We start from the raw sequence: 15,421 nt of genomic DNA on the forward strand, positions 1-15,421 counted from the left end.
TACACAGAAATAAACACACATACACACACACACTCACACAGAGTTCCTTCTGGGAACTGTGAGGAAGAATCTGTTCGTGCCTCTCTCTAAGATTTTGGTTTGCTGGCAATCTCTGGCATTCCTTGGCTTTTAGAAGCATCACCTTGATCTCTTCTTTCATCTTCACATGGATTTTTCCATGGGTGCATGTCTGTGTCCAAAGTTTGCCTTTTTTATAAGGATGCCAGTCACAGTGGATTAGGACCCTAATGACCTCATTATAACTTGGTTATCTTGCAAAGACCCTCTTTTCAGAAATGGTCATGTTCTGAGGTACCAGGGGTTAGATTGTGACCTATCTTTTTGGAGGACATTCAGCCCCTAATCCAACCTCTTCATGTAGCTTAGCCTACCGCATCCACTTGTTGCTGACAGCGCCTATAGAATCATATAGGGTTTGGAACCATGAGATGAAATCTCAGGAAACACATGGACTCTGTGGTTAGTTCAGGGCCAGTGTCCTCCCACTGTGGTCTCTGTGCTGCCTGCTTCAGGACCACCTGGAGAGCCTGTTAAGAAGGCAGATTCCAAGGTCCAGTGTCAGCCTGCTGAATCACGATCTCCATGATCCAATGCCAGCCTCTCCTATGTCCCAATCTGGGGCACATGGGAGGCCTGTTGATGACATTGATCCCTATGCAAAGTCAGGACCACTAGGCCCCCTGTGAGACTGAGGTTGATGACTGCTGAATCGGAAAGCAAGTGAGCTCATCTCATGTTCTCAGAGTCCTTCCTCCAGTCACTTAGGAAGCATGGTGATACACACTTTTTTTTTTTTTTAAGACACAGACCATTTATTTATTTTTTTACTTTTACTGGAATATAGTTGCTTTAAATATTGTGTTAGTTTCTGCTGTACAGCAAAGCGAATCAGTTACACATATACATGTATCCCATCTCTTTTATACTGCCTTCCCATGTATGTTACCGCAAAGCGCTGAGCAGAGTTCCCTGTGCTATACAGTAGGTTCTCATTAGTTATCCACTTTATACATAGTATCAATAGTGTATATATATCAGTCCCAATCTCCCAGTCCATCCTACTTCCCATGCCCCCTTGGTGTGCATAAGTTTGTTGTTTATGTCTGTGTCTCTATTTCTGCTTTGCAAATAAACTCATCTGTACCATTTTTTCTATATTCCACATATAAGCGATACTATATGATACTCATTTTTCTCCTTCTGACTTATTTACTCTGTATGACAGTCTCTAGGTGCATTGACACCTCTGCAAATGGTACTATTTTGCTCCTTTTTATGGTGGAGTAATATTTCATTGTATAAATATACCACATCTTTTTTACCCATTCCTCTGTTGATGGACATTTAGGTTGCTTCCACATTCTCTTTATTGAAGACAAAGATCTTCATTAAAATTGAGTGTAGCTAATCTTTCATTCAACTAGGATTATCCATGTACCATTTCTATAAGACACCCGAGAAGGACCAATTTATGGCTACTTCAAAATCTCCTACTCTGACCTTCAGGAGGAAGATAAACCATGGGGAAAATACACATCTTTTCTTTCCTGCAGTGCTTCATTCATCTCTTACGACAGACACATTTACCGTGTTGGCCTGTGATGATTTCTTGACAGATTTCTGTTCCATACCAGACTCTGAATGCCTTGAGAGCAGCAGTGGATGTCTTTCAGTGTCCCATGCACTGAACTGTGGTCCTGGAACATGGCAGGTGCCGAACAGCTATTCTGCCCTAGGACTGATGGGTGCTACTTTGCCACCCAGCTTCCTCAGGGCTGCCTTCATGTCCTTGTTCCTTAGGCTGTAGATAAAGGGGTTCAGCATGGGAATGATCACAGCATACATCAGGGCAGCTGCCTTATCCTTCTGGGAGGAAATGGGAGATGCCGGCTGCAGGTACACAGCAAAGATGGTGCCATAGAATAGTGTCACTACAGTGAGGTGCGAGCCACAAGTGGAGAAGGCTTTCCATTTGCCCAGAGCAGAAGGGATCCTGAAGATCGTCCGAAAAATGCAAGTATAAGAGAAGACTTTGCACACGAGGGGGCTGATGCCCATCACAATACCGAATGCAAAGATCACTAGCTCATTTGTGTGTGTGTCTGAGCAGGAGAGCTTCAGCAGGGGCATGAGGTCACAGAAGAAGTGGGGGATTTCAGAGCCAGTGCAGAAGGTCAACTGAGCCATGAGGCTGGTGTGGACAATGGACTGGAGGTTGGTGATCAGCCACGACCCCACCACCAGCAGCCCACACACACGGGGACTCATGATGGCCAAGTAGTGCAGAGGGTGGACAATGGCCATGAACCGATCAATGGCCATCACAGCCAGGAGGAAGCTGTCCATGGTCCCAAACAGGTGGAAGGCGTACATCTGGGCAAGGCAGCCTGCAAAGGGGATGGCTTTGCTCTGTGTCCAGAGGTTCACCAGCATTTTGGGGACAGTGGTGGAAGAGAAGAAGATGTCGATGAGGGACAAGTTGGAGAGGAAGAAGTACATGGGCGTGTGGAGGTGTGAGTCTGTGATGATGGCCAGGATGATGAGCAGGTTTCCAAAGATGGTGACCAGGTACATGGGTAGGAACAGCCCGAAGAGGAAGATCTGATGCTCTGGTTTTTCTGAGAGTCCCAGGAGGAGGAATTCTGAGACTGCTGTTTGGTTTTCTGGTTCCATGGATGGCCTGTGTCTACTGTGAAGGAGAAAAGGGCAGAGGGAAGCAACATAAAGCTGGGAATCAAACAATACTACAAAGCTACAGTCATCCAAACAGTGTGGCACTGGCACAAAAACAGAAATATAGGTCAATGAAACAGAATAGAAAACCCAGAAATAAACCCATGCATCTACGGTCAATTAGCCTAAGACAAAGGAGGCAAGGCTATACAAAGTTGGAAAGACAGTCTCTTCAACATGTGATGCTGGGAAAATTGGACAGCTACATGGGAAAAAATGAGATTAGATTATCCTTTAACACCATACACAAAAATAAGCTCAATGTGAATTAAAGACCTAAATGTGAGACCAGACACTATAAAACTCCTAGAGGAAATCATAAGCAGGACATGCTCTGATATAAATCAAGGCAATATCTCTTTTGATCCATCTCCCAGAATAATGGAAATAAATAAAATGGAAATAAAGAAGTAAAATAAACAAATGGGACCAATCAGGGAATGTTTAACAGGAGGATTCCTACATGCTGTTTCTCATAAATCCTCTGTTCCTTATCAGTTTCTGTTGCCAGCAACCAGTGGTATGGCATGCCGCTCCCAGGACTGAGGTCATAGGATGAGACAGGCTTGAATCTCCTTCAGTAAACATTCTTACAACAAAACTGCTTAGTCTCGATCCTCTTTCTTGAGGTGTGGATTGTCTCCTGATCTTGTGACCATTATTAATCCCTGTTCCCTTGGTAACGGCTGCTATACGTTTGGTTTTCTGATCTTTATCATTGTCGAAAGAAATTTCTTGTACAACAGCCTATATATACTCACAGAAAGATCATGAAAGCACCTTTGCTCCATCAGAGCTTGAGTCTTCGTGTCTTTCTTTCTTTCTTTTTCTCTCTCTCTCTTTCACTTTCTTATCATCGACTCCAGACTGCCAGGTTCCGGTCCATTAAAGGACCCCAACAAGTGGCGCCCAAACAGGGACTTGGCATACGTGGCATTTCGGACAGAGTGGCTCAGGGGCTACTGAGGTTGGGACCTATTGAGGTCGCTAAGTACTAAGACAGGGGTCAAACGGCCAGAAAGCCCTAACATTTCTCTACTTTACTTCACCATTTGCTTAAAGCTCAGGAACTTTTGGTTTTGCGCCAATGAATAGAGGCTTGCTTTCAAACAGTGGTTAAATGCAGTCCTTGGTTTCCTGATAAAGGCAGTTTTGATTTAGAAACTTGGCACCAGGTCAAAGAAAATGTTTAATGAGCTGCCAGGAAGGGAAAAAACATTCCAATTGATTTATGGCCCCTATGGGCCCTCATTAAAGCTGTAATTCTGCCATTTCAAGGTAAATTCTAGCCCTCCCAATATTCGACAACAGACAGAACACTTATTACATGAATATAAGTTAAATGATAAAACTTTACAAAAGGTCCAATTAAAATAACGTAAAATATTTCAAAAATTTCGTACTAATCCTATCCTGGCTACTCCAAATGCTCCTCCTCTCCCAACAGGCGCAAGTCCAAAAGTCTCTCCTTTGCTAGAACCTAATAATTCTGATAACGTCTCTTGAGACACCTTTTGACACCAAAACCGGCAATGCTTTTCTAGATAATAATGATAAGTCCTTAACACAGACTCATATTTGCAAAAAATTGGCACTTACTTGCTTTCCTCCATGACAGAGGCTCTCTCAATTACTGGCTTTGCAATCACAAATCTCTGAAGCCAATGGTTTCTCTGCCTTTCCAGTTTTAAGAAATCCTGATGCTCGAGGGCACATAATACCGCAATATGAATGTATTATTATTATTTTTTTTACAAGCAACAGATGAAAAAGGCTATAACTATGTATAGCCCACATTCGCCTTTTACTAAAGAGCTTCTAAATGTTGTGGCATTTTCTATTGGAAATTATTCTCTATGATTGGTGAGTTTTAATAAAAGCTCTCCTTAAACCAGGAGAATATCTTCAATGGACAATGTGGTTTCATGATAATAGCCAGAGATCATGCTAACAAGAATGCTTGAGCTGGCACTCCCCAAAACCAAATTACTTTTGAAATGTTAACTGGTGCCCGACAATTTGATACCATAGAAGCTCAAATACAATGCCCTCCCTTGTTGCATGAAAATTAAAAACAGTGGCCCTTGAAGCTTGGGATCAAATTACTTCTCAAGGAGAGCCTACAGGTAGCTACATTAAAACATTACAAGGACCTAATGAACTCCGGGAGTTGGTGATGGACAGGGAGGCCTGGCGTGCTGCGATTCATGGGGTCACAAAGAGTTGGACACGACTGAGCAACTGAACTGAACTGAACTGAATGAAAATTAGGCCGATTTTTTTAGCTAGATTAGAAACTGCTATTTCCCGTACTGTAATCGGAGAAGAAACCAAAAAACAGCTAGAGAAATTACTTGCTTATGAGAATGCAAATCAGAAATGTCAAAAAGCTATTGCTCCAATTCGTGAGACTGGGACTATTACTGATTGTTTGAAGGCTTGTTGCAATCTAGGATCAGAAGCTCAAAAGATGCAAATGCTAGCTGAGACAATGGCTGCTGCCTTTAGAAAGGGAAATGAAGGAGGAGTTACATGTGGAGATAAAAACCATTTAAAAAGGGACTGCCCTAAGAAGGCTAATAAAAAACTTCCAAGAACCTGCCCTCGCTGCCATCGATATACCAGCCCTAAATGATTTTTTTCCTTTACCCTCAAGCAGTCCCTTCTAGAGTACCTACTGGACTTTTTGGACCCCTACCCCCACAAACCTTCGGTCTTTTACTTGGTCAATCTAGTTTGATTACTAAAGGAATTACTGTTCACCCTGGAATAACTGATTCAGATTATAAAGGAGAGATTAAAATTATGATGTCATCTCAGAGTCTATGGCAATTCAAAAAGGGGGACAAAATTGCTCAATTGCTTCTTTTGCCTTACATTTCTATTAACTCCTCTAATAATGTACAGACAGGTAGATTCAGCAGTACAGATCAAAAACAATCCTTATAGACATCATTGGTATCTAATTATGCCCCACCAAATATAAATATCAAAATTAATGGTAAAAGATTTTCTGCTCTCCTCGACACTGGATCTGATATTACTATTATTTCAAACACTTATGGCCCAAATCCTGGCCTATATAAAAGGTCTCTTGCCAGATTGTGGGGATTTCTCAAACTAAAGTACAAGAAGTCTATCAAAGTGTTCAAATATACCCATGTGAGGGACCAGAAGGCCAACCTGTAACATTAAGACCTTATGTGATAAGTGCACCCCTTAATCTAATAGGAAGGGACTTACTTATGCAATGGCAAACTCAGATATACATTCCACATTTTTCCTAGGGGCCACTGCTCATTTAACAAACAAAGCAATTATTAAAATAACAAGCCTATTCGGACAGAGCAATGGCCCATTGTGACAGAAAAATTACAGGCTGCTAAAGAACTTACAGACACACAATTAGAATGAAAACATATTGAGGAATCTTGCTCTCCTTGGAACTCTCCTATTTTTGTTATATATATATATATAAAATCTAACAAATGGCATCTCTTAACAGACCTTAGAAAAGTTAATGCATCTATGAAACCTATGGGTGCATTATAACCAGGGATCCCATCACCTACTACTAGTCCTCAAAATTGGTGCATTATCATTACTGATTTACAAGACTGCTTTTTAAATATACCTTTGCACTCTTTAGACTGAGAGAGATTCACTTTCTCTCTCCCTTTTCCTAATCACATTGGGCCTCATAAAAAATTTCAATAGACTGTGTTACCTCAAGGTATGCTTAATAGTCCTACTATTTGTCAAAATTTTGTAGCCAAGGCTTTATATCCAATGTGACAGCAATTCCCTCATGCTTATGTCATTAATAATACACTGTAAATACACAAAGGAGAAATGATATTTTTGACACTGAATAGCCATGATATTCTTTAGACTCCAGAGAAAACTGATTAAAATAAAATCTTTTTTGAAATTGCAAAACTGGTTCTTCTTACACGTGCAGTTAGGAAAAGGTTAACTTGTTAAAATACTGTTTTGGAGCTCAAATTCTGCCTGGGAAACAAAAACAGGCCTAAGAAAAAACCTAAAGTTAACTGTTATCATGTCCTTGGGATACACAGCCCACTCTGTCTGGGAGTCCAGCCATAAGCAAATTGGTGGAACTCAGAAAAAAAAAAATCAAAAAGATATTTTAAATTTCAAGTGGAAAATGATGTCTGTCTGTCTATCTAAAATTATCTATGTCTCAATGTATGTCTTTGTTTTTGGACAATATGAAGTTAATGAGCTCTATTTAAATTCAAGTTCACGTGAACGGAAAAATATTCAATAATAAATATAATGTTTATTTAAATATAAATATAATTTAAATACAATTGTTAATCTAATTAAGACATATCTTAAATTATCAACATTATATTATACTTTTATTGTGCCTAGATTTAAGGTAAACTAAGTTTGTCAACAAAAAAGTAACTCTTTATATAAATAAATATATAAATGAGATGAAAACTTTTAGATAAACTCTATTAAAAATAATTATATTTTAAAAATGTCTATCTAAAATAATCTCTCAGAATTGGGGTAACTTAAATTTCTAGAATTGTACTAAACTAAATGATAAAAGTTTATTAAATAGCTAGGTCATTTCCAAATAAAATAAGATTTTAAAACATTAATTACTGAACACTAACTTCCTCTTACAAAAAGTTTTTCTTACAGAAAAACTAAAGAGATTTTAGACTATTAATAAATATATAAATATAAATATATATTTATATCTTATATAAATATATATTTATATAAAATATGTTAATATAATAAATATATTCACCAATGCTAATATACAAGATACTTCATAGTTGCTAAAGAAAAGTAAGATGTATGCTTTTAATAAAAGGATATAAGAAATGGCAAATAAAATGATGAATACAAAAATATAAGAAAGGTTTATGACAAATGAAATAGAATTTTATGGCAAATGAATGTAACTCATTGCCCTGAACTTTCTTTCTCTTCCTTCTTACATGTCTCATTCGATACAAATTCTTCTTTTATATGGGCCACACCTCTCCGAGGTGAAGCTACATGACATGTTATAACCCACCTGTTAGCTTACTCTGCAATAATGAGAACACCTAATTCTATAAAAACAGACAATGGCCCTGCCTATATTTCTAAGCAGTTCAAATAATTTTTACATTCATTCTCTATTAAACAGGTTACAGACATTCCTTATAATCCACAAACACAAGACATAGTTAAACAAACACAGTACACACTGAAACTACAAATAAAAAATTAAATAAAGGGGAATAAACAGGAACACTTTTATCTTCCTCATCCAGAAGAGACTTTGCTAGATTCCAATGCAATATATTCTTTAAGCCTATAACTATTGTTAATATAGCTTTATTTGTTTTAAATTTTTTAAACTTACCGCAAGGAGAAATTTTGACCAAAGCAGAAAAGCATTTTGAGACACTGAAGGACACCTCCCTTCTTTTGCCCATTTGGTATCAAGACGGGTTAACTAATCAATGGAAATCTAGGAAACTAATCTTACAGGGAAAGGGGTATGCTTGTATTTCTCCAGATGGATCCAACGAACTCACATGGCTTCCTCTTCGGAAGATTTGACCCAAGGGGGCCCCCAACATTCAAACTAGAGACGAAACAACAAAGACCCCAAGAGGAAGAAATTCCAATACAAGCCATGGCAGATTTAAAAATTTCCAAAAAACACCGCACTCGACGTCATAGACCTTATGATCTCCCTACTTGGGGACAGGTGAAACCCCTTACTAATCAAGCTGAAAATCTGATTTCTCAACAGGGAATGCCTTGGAATCCTGAAAATATTTTTGTTGCTATGCTTGCTTTGTTTGCTTTTGCTTCCCCCGCTCAGGCTGACTTGATTAATCACACTTATTGGGCTTATATATCTAACCCCTCCTTTTATTGTAGGTTATAGAATGGACAGATATAAGACCAATCTCATCCACTAATGACTCAACACATATGCCCCCTCCTTGGAATTTGGAGGCGCCCTCTCATCCTGAGGACGAAGGAAGACTAACATTTCTCTAGGCTATGAAATCCTTCCTTTATGCATGGGCCCAACAAAATTATGTATTAATGTTAGTCAACAAACATGGGCTTTCATCCTGCCTCCAAAAAGGAACTTCCACACATTGCTTGGACTGTTTACTGCCCTGTCCTTTTATAAAAACCATGTCAATACTACATGTCAATACATACAAAAGTTAGAATGTAAGGGGTTTACTTATAAAGACTTTAAATATACTCCTGTTTATTGAGATAAATGTCAAGATAAATCAGGGAAATTAATGTTTATGGCCAATTACACCATTGTTAATTGGGGACCCCATAGTATGTGCGTATCTAACTGCTTAGATGATATTAACAGCACTATGTGTGACTATGCTACTCAAGTAGCATAGAAGGTTACTAACACTACAATACGTCTTGGGTGGCTTGAAGGTGGAATGGCCCCCCCTTGTCCTCAAATCATCCTCAATAAACAGATTGGGCCTGAACAATGGGACATGTGGAAACTTGCTGTGAGCACCAAAGAATTGGAACTTGGAACTTGGACTGGACATTTCACAGGGACCAATCGTAGTCATCGGAGAAGGCAATGGCACCCCACTCCAGTACTCTTGCCTGGGAAATCCCATGGATGGGGGTCACTAAGAGTCGGACACTACTCAGCGACTTCACTCTCACTTTTCACTTTCATGCACTGGAGAAGGAATGGCAACCCACTCCAGTGTTCTTGCCTGGAGAATACCAGGGACAGAGGAGCCTGATGGGTTTCCATCTATGGGGTCGCACAGAGTCGGACACGACTGATGCGACTTAGCAGCTGCAGCAGCAGCAGCAGCAGCAGCAGTTGTAGTCATAGGAACTATTTCTTTTGTTATAATCAATCATATTTCATACAAGCTTGTGTTCCCCTTCCTTTTGTTCTAGCTATAGGAAGTTTACAATTAAATAAGACTTTATGTTCTGTAACTTGTATAAATTGCAAATTATATACTTGTCTTAACTCTTCTGCTTTCTTAAGAAATGAATCCCTTTAGATTCTCTGATCTTGACGTAGTCTGTGGTTACCAAAAAATCTCCAGCGGCCCTGGGAAGAAGGTCCCATGGCTGGACTTGCTTCCTGGTTACTTACTAAACTGCTCTGGTGATCTAAACGATTCATTGGATGGCTGATTCTTGGCATTTTGGGATTAATAGCTGTTTGCACCACTGCTGCTGTCACTGGTGTTGCTTTACAAACCTCAATTCAAACACATAATTTTATCCAAAATTGGACTAAAGATGCTCATACTATGTGGGCCACTCAGGCTCAGATAGGTGAGGATATTCGAGATGAAATACAGGAACTAAAAACAGCCATCAAATGGGTTGGAGACCAATTAATAGATGAAAAAACAGGTGATGCTAAAATGTGGGAATTCTACTCACTTTTGTGTTACTCCTGTTCAATTCAATCATAGTGCCTACAACTGGGAACAAATCAAATTTCATTTACAAAACATACATGATAATGCTTCTCTGAATGTACAATTATTACAAAAAGAAATCTTTGAAACCTTTTCTAAAAATCTGCCCTCTTCCACTAATTTGAAAACTTTAGCTGAACAACTAGCTGATCAATTATCTGGGCTAGACCCATGCAGATGGTTTCAAAGCATTACTCGCACCATCGGGTCTGGAACTGTAATTTTGGTAATTGTCTTGATAATTATATTTGTCATTTACCATTGCCTTCATGCAAAAAGTGTTAAAACTAGACAAACTCAAATGGTCAGAACCCTTTTTACAAATATTATAAATAAGGGGGAATTATCAGGGAATGTTTAACAGGAGGATTCCTACATGCTGTTTCTCATAAATCCTCTGTTCCTTATCAGTTTCTGTTGCCAGATACCAGTGGTATGGCACGCTGCTCCCAGGACTGAGGTCATAGGATGAGACAGGCTTGAATCTCCTTCAGTAAACATTCTCCTTACGACAAAGCTGCTGAGTCTAGATCCTCTTTCTTGAGATATGGATTGTCTCCTGACCTTGTGACCATTATTAATCCCTTGTTCCCTTGGTAATGGTTACTGTACGTTTGGTTTTCTGATCTTTATCATTGCTGAAAGAAATTTCTTGTACAACAGCTTATATATACTCACAGAAAGATCATTAAAGCACCTTTGCTCCATCAGAGCTTGGGTCCCCGTGTCTGTTTGTCTGTCTGTCTGTCTCTCTCTTTCTTTCTTTCTCTCTCTCTCTTTCTTTCTTTCTCTCTCTTTCTTTCTTTCTTTCTGTCTCTTTCTCTCTTTCACTTTCTTATCGTTGACTCCGGACCATCAGGTTCCAGTCCATTAAAGGACCTCAACAGGGACCTACTTAAACTCAAAGGCTTTTGCACAGCAAAGGAAACTATGGAAAAAGAAAAGACAATCCACAGATTGGGAGAGAATATTTGCAAATGATGTGATGTGATGTGCGCCAAGGGATTATTCGCCAAATTACAAACAGTTCATGATGCTTAACAGCATCAAAACAAACAACCCATTCAAAAGATGGGAAGAAAACCTAAACAGACATTTCTGCAAAGAAGACATACAGATGGCCAAGAGGCACACGAAAAGATGTTCAACATTGCTAATTTTTAGAGAAATGCAAATCAAAGCTACAATGAGGTATCACCTCACACAAGCCAGAACGGCTAGCATAAAAAAAATCCACAAGCAGTAGGGGCCAGAGAGGGTGTGGAGAGAAAGGAACCCTCCTCCACTGTTGCTGGGAATGTAAATTGGCATAGCCACTGTGGAGAACAGTATGTGTACATGTGTTCTAAGTCGCTTCTGTGTTGTCTGACTCTTTGTGACCATAAGGACTGTAATTTGCCAGGCTTCTTTGTCCATAGGATTCTCAAGGCAAGAATGCTGGAGTGGGTTGCCATGCCCTTCTCCAGGGGATCTTCCTGATCCATGGGTTGAACCCCTCACTCTTATATCTCTTGAATTGGCAGGTGGGTTCTTTACCACTAGTGCCACCTGGGAAGCCTGGCAAACAGTATGGAGGTTCCTTAAAAAGCTAAAAATAGGGCTACCATATGACACGGAAACCCCACTGCTAGGCATATATTTAGAGAAAAACATGGTTCAAAAGGATACATGCACCCTAATGTTCATTGCAGCACTGTTTACAACAGCCAAGACATGGAAGCAACCTAGATGTCCATCAACAAAGGACTAAGTAAAGAAGACGTGGTATGCACATAAGTACAATGGAATATTACTCAGCCATTGAAAAGAACGAAGGAATGCCATTTGCAGCAACATGGACTGTCACACTGAGTGAGTAAGTCAGACGGAGAAGAACCATTGGATCAATTTCTTATATGTGGAGTATAAAAAGAAGGGATATGAATGAACTTACTTAGAAAGAGATTTACAGACTTAGAGACCGATCTTATGGTCACCTGGGGTGGGGGAAGGGTAGGGGGAAGGGAAAAGAGCTTGGGATGGACATGTACGCATTGCTAAGTTTAAAATGGATAAAGAACAAGGACCTAATGTATAGCACGTAGAACTCTGTTCAGTGTATGTGGCAGCCTGGATGGAATGGAGTTTAGAGAAGAATGGATCCATGTATATGTATGGCTGAGTCCCTTCCCTGTTTACCTGAAACTATCATAACATTGTTTGTTAATTGGATATACCCCAATACAAAATAAAAGGTAAACAAACAAATCTGGGAGTCAGAAATGGAGCTCCATCTCAGCTCCCTGTAGATCTGTACATTCTGGGAAAATCCATGGACTCCTTATAGCTCCCCTTTGTTGATCTTTGTTTCCTTAAAGAAAACCATCCATGTGTGAGACAGTCTCAAAGGTCTAACTGAGTTGTTGCTAGAGAGCTGGATATTGTTCATAAACCACTACGTCTCTTCAGTGAAGGAAAGCTTCATAGAAAACAAAATTGAGAGAGATTAAACCCATACCTGATCATCTTTGCTTTCTTCTTTTCCCCTTAACTTTCTCTTTCCTCTCTTGCTTCCTTTCACCCTCCACCAACAAGACACAGTTTTAGCATCAATTTTGGTTTAATAACTAGGGCTATATGGAGGGATAACACTCTTCCTCTGCTTCTGGTGAACCTCAAGTTCCTTAGGGGCACTCTATGATCTGATACCAGGTAATCACTCGATAGACTCCCTCTCATTTATTGTGCAGAGAAGACAAGGGCACCCCACTCCAGTACTCTTGCCTGGAAAATCCCATGGATGGAGGAGCCTGGTAGGCTGCAGTCCATGGGGTCGCTAAGAGTCGGACACGACTGAGCGACTTCACTTTCATTTTTCACTTTCATGCACTGAAGAAGGAAATGGCAACCCACTCCAGTGTTCTTGCCTGGAGAATCCCAGAGACGGGGGAGCCTGGTGGGCTGCCGTCTATGGGGTTGCACAGAGTCGGACACGACTGAAGCGACTTAGCAGCAGCAGCATTTATTGTGGTGGGGATCAGTGCTGAAACGTGCACAAACTTATTTTCCACACTGTAACTTAAGTATGGCTTAAGGTTTTTCGGTGGAGACCGAGGTCTTTTCTCTGAGTATGAATAAATTGATGGTGGATCTTTATCAAGCACCTTGCCTCAGCAATACACATAGGCTGAAATCTATCCTCTGTTTTTTTTTTTTTTCCCCCACGAATGTGGAACAAAGAAGTAAGGAGCTTTGCAAAACAGTTCAGGTGCAGAATCCTTTCTGAAGTTTTACAGTTTTACATCTAAGTCATCTTCAAGTACCTTGGTCACATCAAATTTGACAGTAGTTTTTAATGATTCTTTTTTTCTTATTAAGTCTTTACAAAGCACTCAATCTGGATTTTGTGAAGGCACAATTTCCTATCTCTTTCCTTCTCCTTCCTTCCCTTCCTCCCTTCCTCCTTCCTTCCGTCCTCCTTTCTCATGTAGTTTTTTAAGTGACACCATATTAGTTAAAGAATGTAATTGCAGCAGCAACTACAATCAGCACAATGAGGTTGGGGATTACTTAAATTGATTCAACTCAGCTGCGGCTTCCCTGATGGCCCAGATGATAAAGAATCTGCCTGCAATACGGGAGACCCGGGTTCGATCCTTGGGTCAGGAAGATCCCTTAGGGAAAGGCATGGCAACCCACTCCAGTATTCTTGCCTGGAGAATTCCATGGACTGAGGAGCCTGGTGGGCTAAAGTCCATGGGTTATCGAAGAGCTGGACATGACTGAGCGACTAACACTGAAACTTCACTTCAATTCAGCTGAGGAGGAAGGCTAGTGAGTAACCTTCTGGTCTCAAGCATTTGGTACAGCAGTCACTGTATTTTTAGGGAAAATGGAAACTTTGGATGAAGCCAGAAAGCTAGTTAAGTGGAATTTTTTTTTTTTTAAGTGGAATTTTTAAAGGGAGCTTTCATGGTAACAAAAGACTCTCTGAAGCTTTAAAGCTAATGGCACTTTGGAAGTATATTTGCTCTCAGCAGTTACTTTGCAGACAAGAAATTTTCTTATGTTCTAGACAAACTATCACTTTCCATTGAGATAGTTTTGCACCCTCAGTAAAATACACACTGTTGTATTGTGTCAAACAGCTATTCAAAAAGTGTATTCAAATTAAAAACTCCCAGCCCCAGCCCAGACTATTCAGAGATAAACAGTTTCCTTAACAACAAGAAAGCTGTGAACAAATGTCTAGTTGGCAGAAAGCAGGATGTGCTACATGCTTATTTCTGTAATTAATGTAATGACAAGAAAAGTGAGTTTGTAAAATAGCACTGGGCTTCCCAGGCGGCGAAGTGGTAAAGAAGTCTCCAGACAAGACTTGTCACTTTCCAAGGATTTTTAGAGTTGGGTTTGAGGTTTTTGTAGGGTGATGCTCAGGTTTCTCTGGACTGCCTATACTACTGTGAGCCTCTTCCTGACCGCACATTTACAACTGTCTTTGTTAGCTGATATGAAGTCTTTGACTTCTCTACAGCAGTGGTTCTCAGCCTTAAGTGTACATCAGTGTCACCTAGCGGGCTGGTTAAAACCCAGTTAGCTGCACCCTGGGAGAGTCCCGGATGCAGCTTGAGAATCAACAGTTCTAGGAAGTTCTCAGGCTTCCCTGGTGGCTCAGATGGTAAAGAATCCGCCGGCAACACAGGAGATGCAGTTTCAAGCCTTAGGTTGGGAAGCCCCTCTGGAGAAGGGAATGGCTACCCACTGCAGTATTCTTGCTTGGAGAATTCCACAGACAGAGGAGCCCAAAGGGCTATAGTCCATGGGGTCGAAAAGAGTCGGACATGACTGAGCAACTATCATACTCATGAAGTTCTCAGGGGACACGGCTGCTGCTGGCCCAGGACTGCACTTGGAGAACCTCAGTTTTGGAGAAAGGTGTCTTATGGTGCCCTGCATCTACACACCCTAAATGCTTTTCCCCACGTGACTCTGCACCTTTCTCCCAGTCAGAGAGTATAGAATTGGTCTTGGTTCCTCTTTTTCTTATTTTCTCTTTCTCCATCCAGGAAGGGATGAAAGAAATTCCTCTTCCCCATCCCATCCATCTCACTCCCCTTCTCCATCCTTCCTGACTTACCAGGATGGTATCACCAAGACTATGGTCTTGGCAGACTCCTTCTCCACGGGCCCCCAGC

The 15,421-nt window shown here is 40.4% G+C and overlaps 1 protein-coding gene and 1 long non-coding RNA gene across 2 annotated transcripts; one reads left to right on the plus strand and one right to left on the minus strand.

The window, feature by feature from the left end:
* Positions 1–1,743: 1,743 nt before the first annotated feature.
* LOC138441669 (olfactory receptor 1I1-like) lies at positions 1,744–2,694 on the minus strand. The gene has a single exon (XM_069592767.1). The coding sequence runs from the start codon at positions 2,692–2,694 to the stop codon at positions 1,744–1,746; it is 951 nt and encodes a 316-aa protein (XP_069448868.1).
* Positions 2,695–8,308: 5,614 nt separating this feature from the next.
* On the plus strand, positions 8,309–10,957 carry LOC138440808 (uncharacterized). Its single transcript, XR_011257136.1, has 2 exons — positions 8,309–8,503; positions 10,659–10,957. It is a non-coding gene; the product is annotated as an uncharacterized lncRNA (long non-coding RNA).
* Positions 10,958–15,421: the final 4,464 nt, after the last annotated feature.

This window comes from Ovis canadensis, chromosome 5 (assembly GCF_042477335.2).
Source record: "Ovis canadensis isolate MfBH-ARS-UI-01 breed Bighorn chromosome 5, ARS-UI_OviCan_v2, whole genome shotgun sequence".
Lineage (NCBI taxonomy): Eukaryota > Metazoa > Chordata > Mammalia > Artiodactyla > Bovidae > Ovis > Ovis canadensis.

What these genes read in the sequence shown, in the direction of transcription:
- LOC138441669 (XM_069592767.1), bottom strand. Translation starts at nt 2,694, where the DNA reads ATGGAACCAGAAAACCAAACAGCAGTCTCAGAATTCCTCCTCCTGGGA.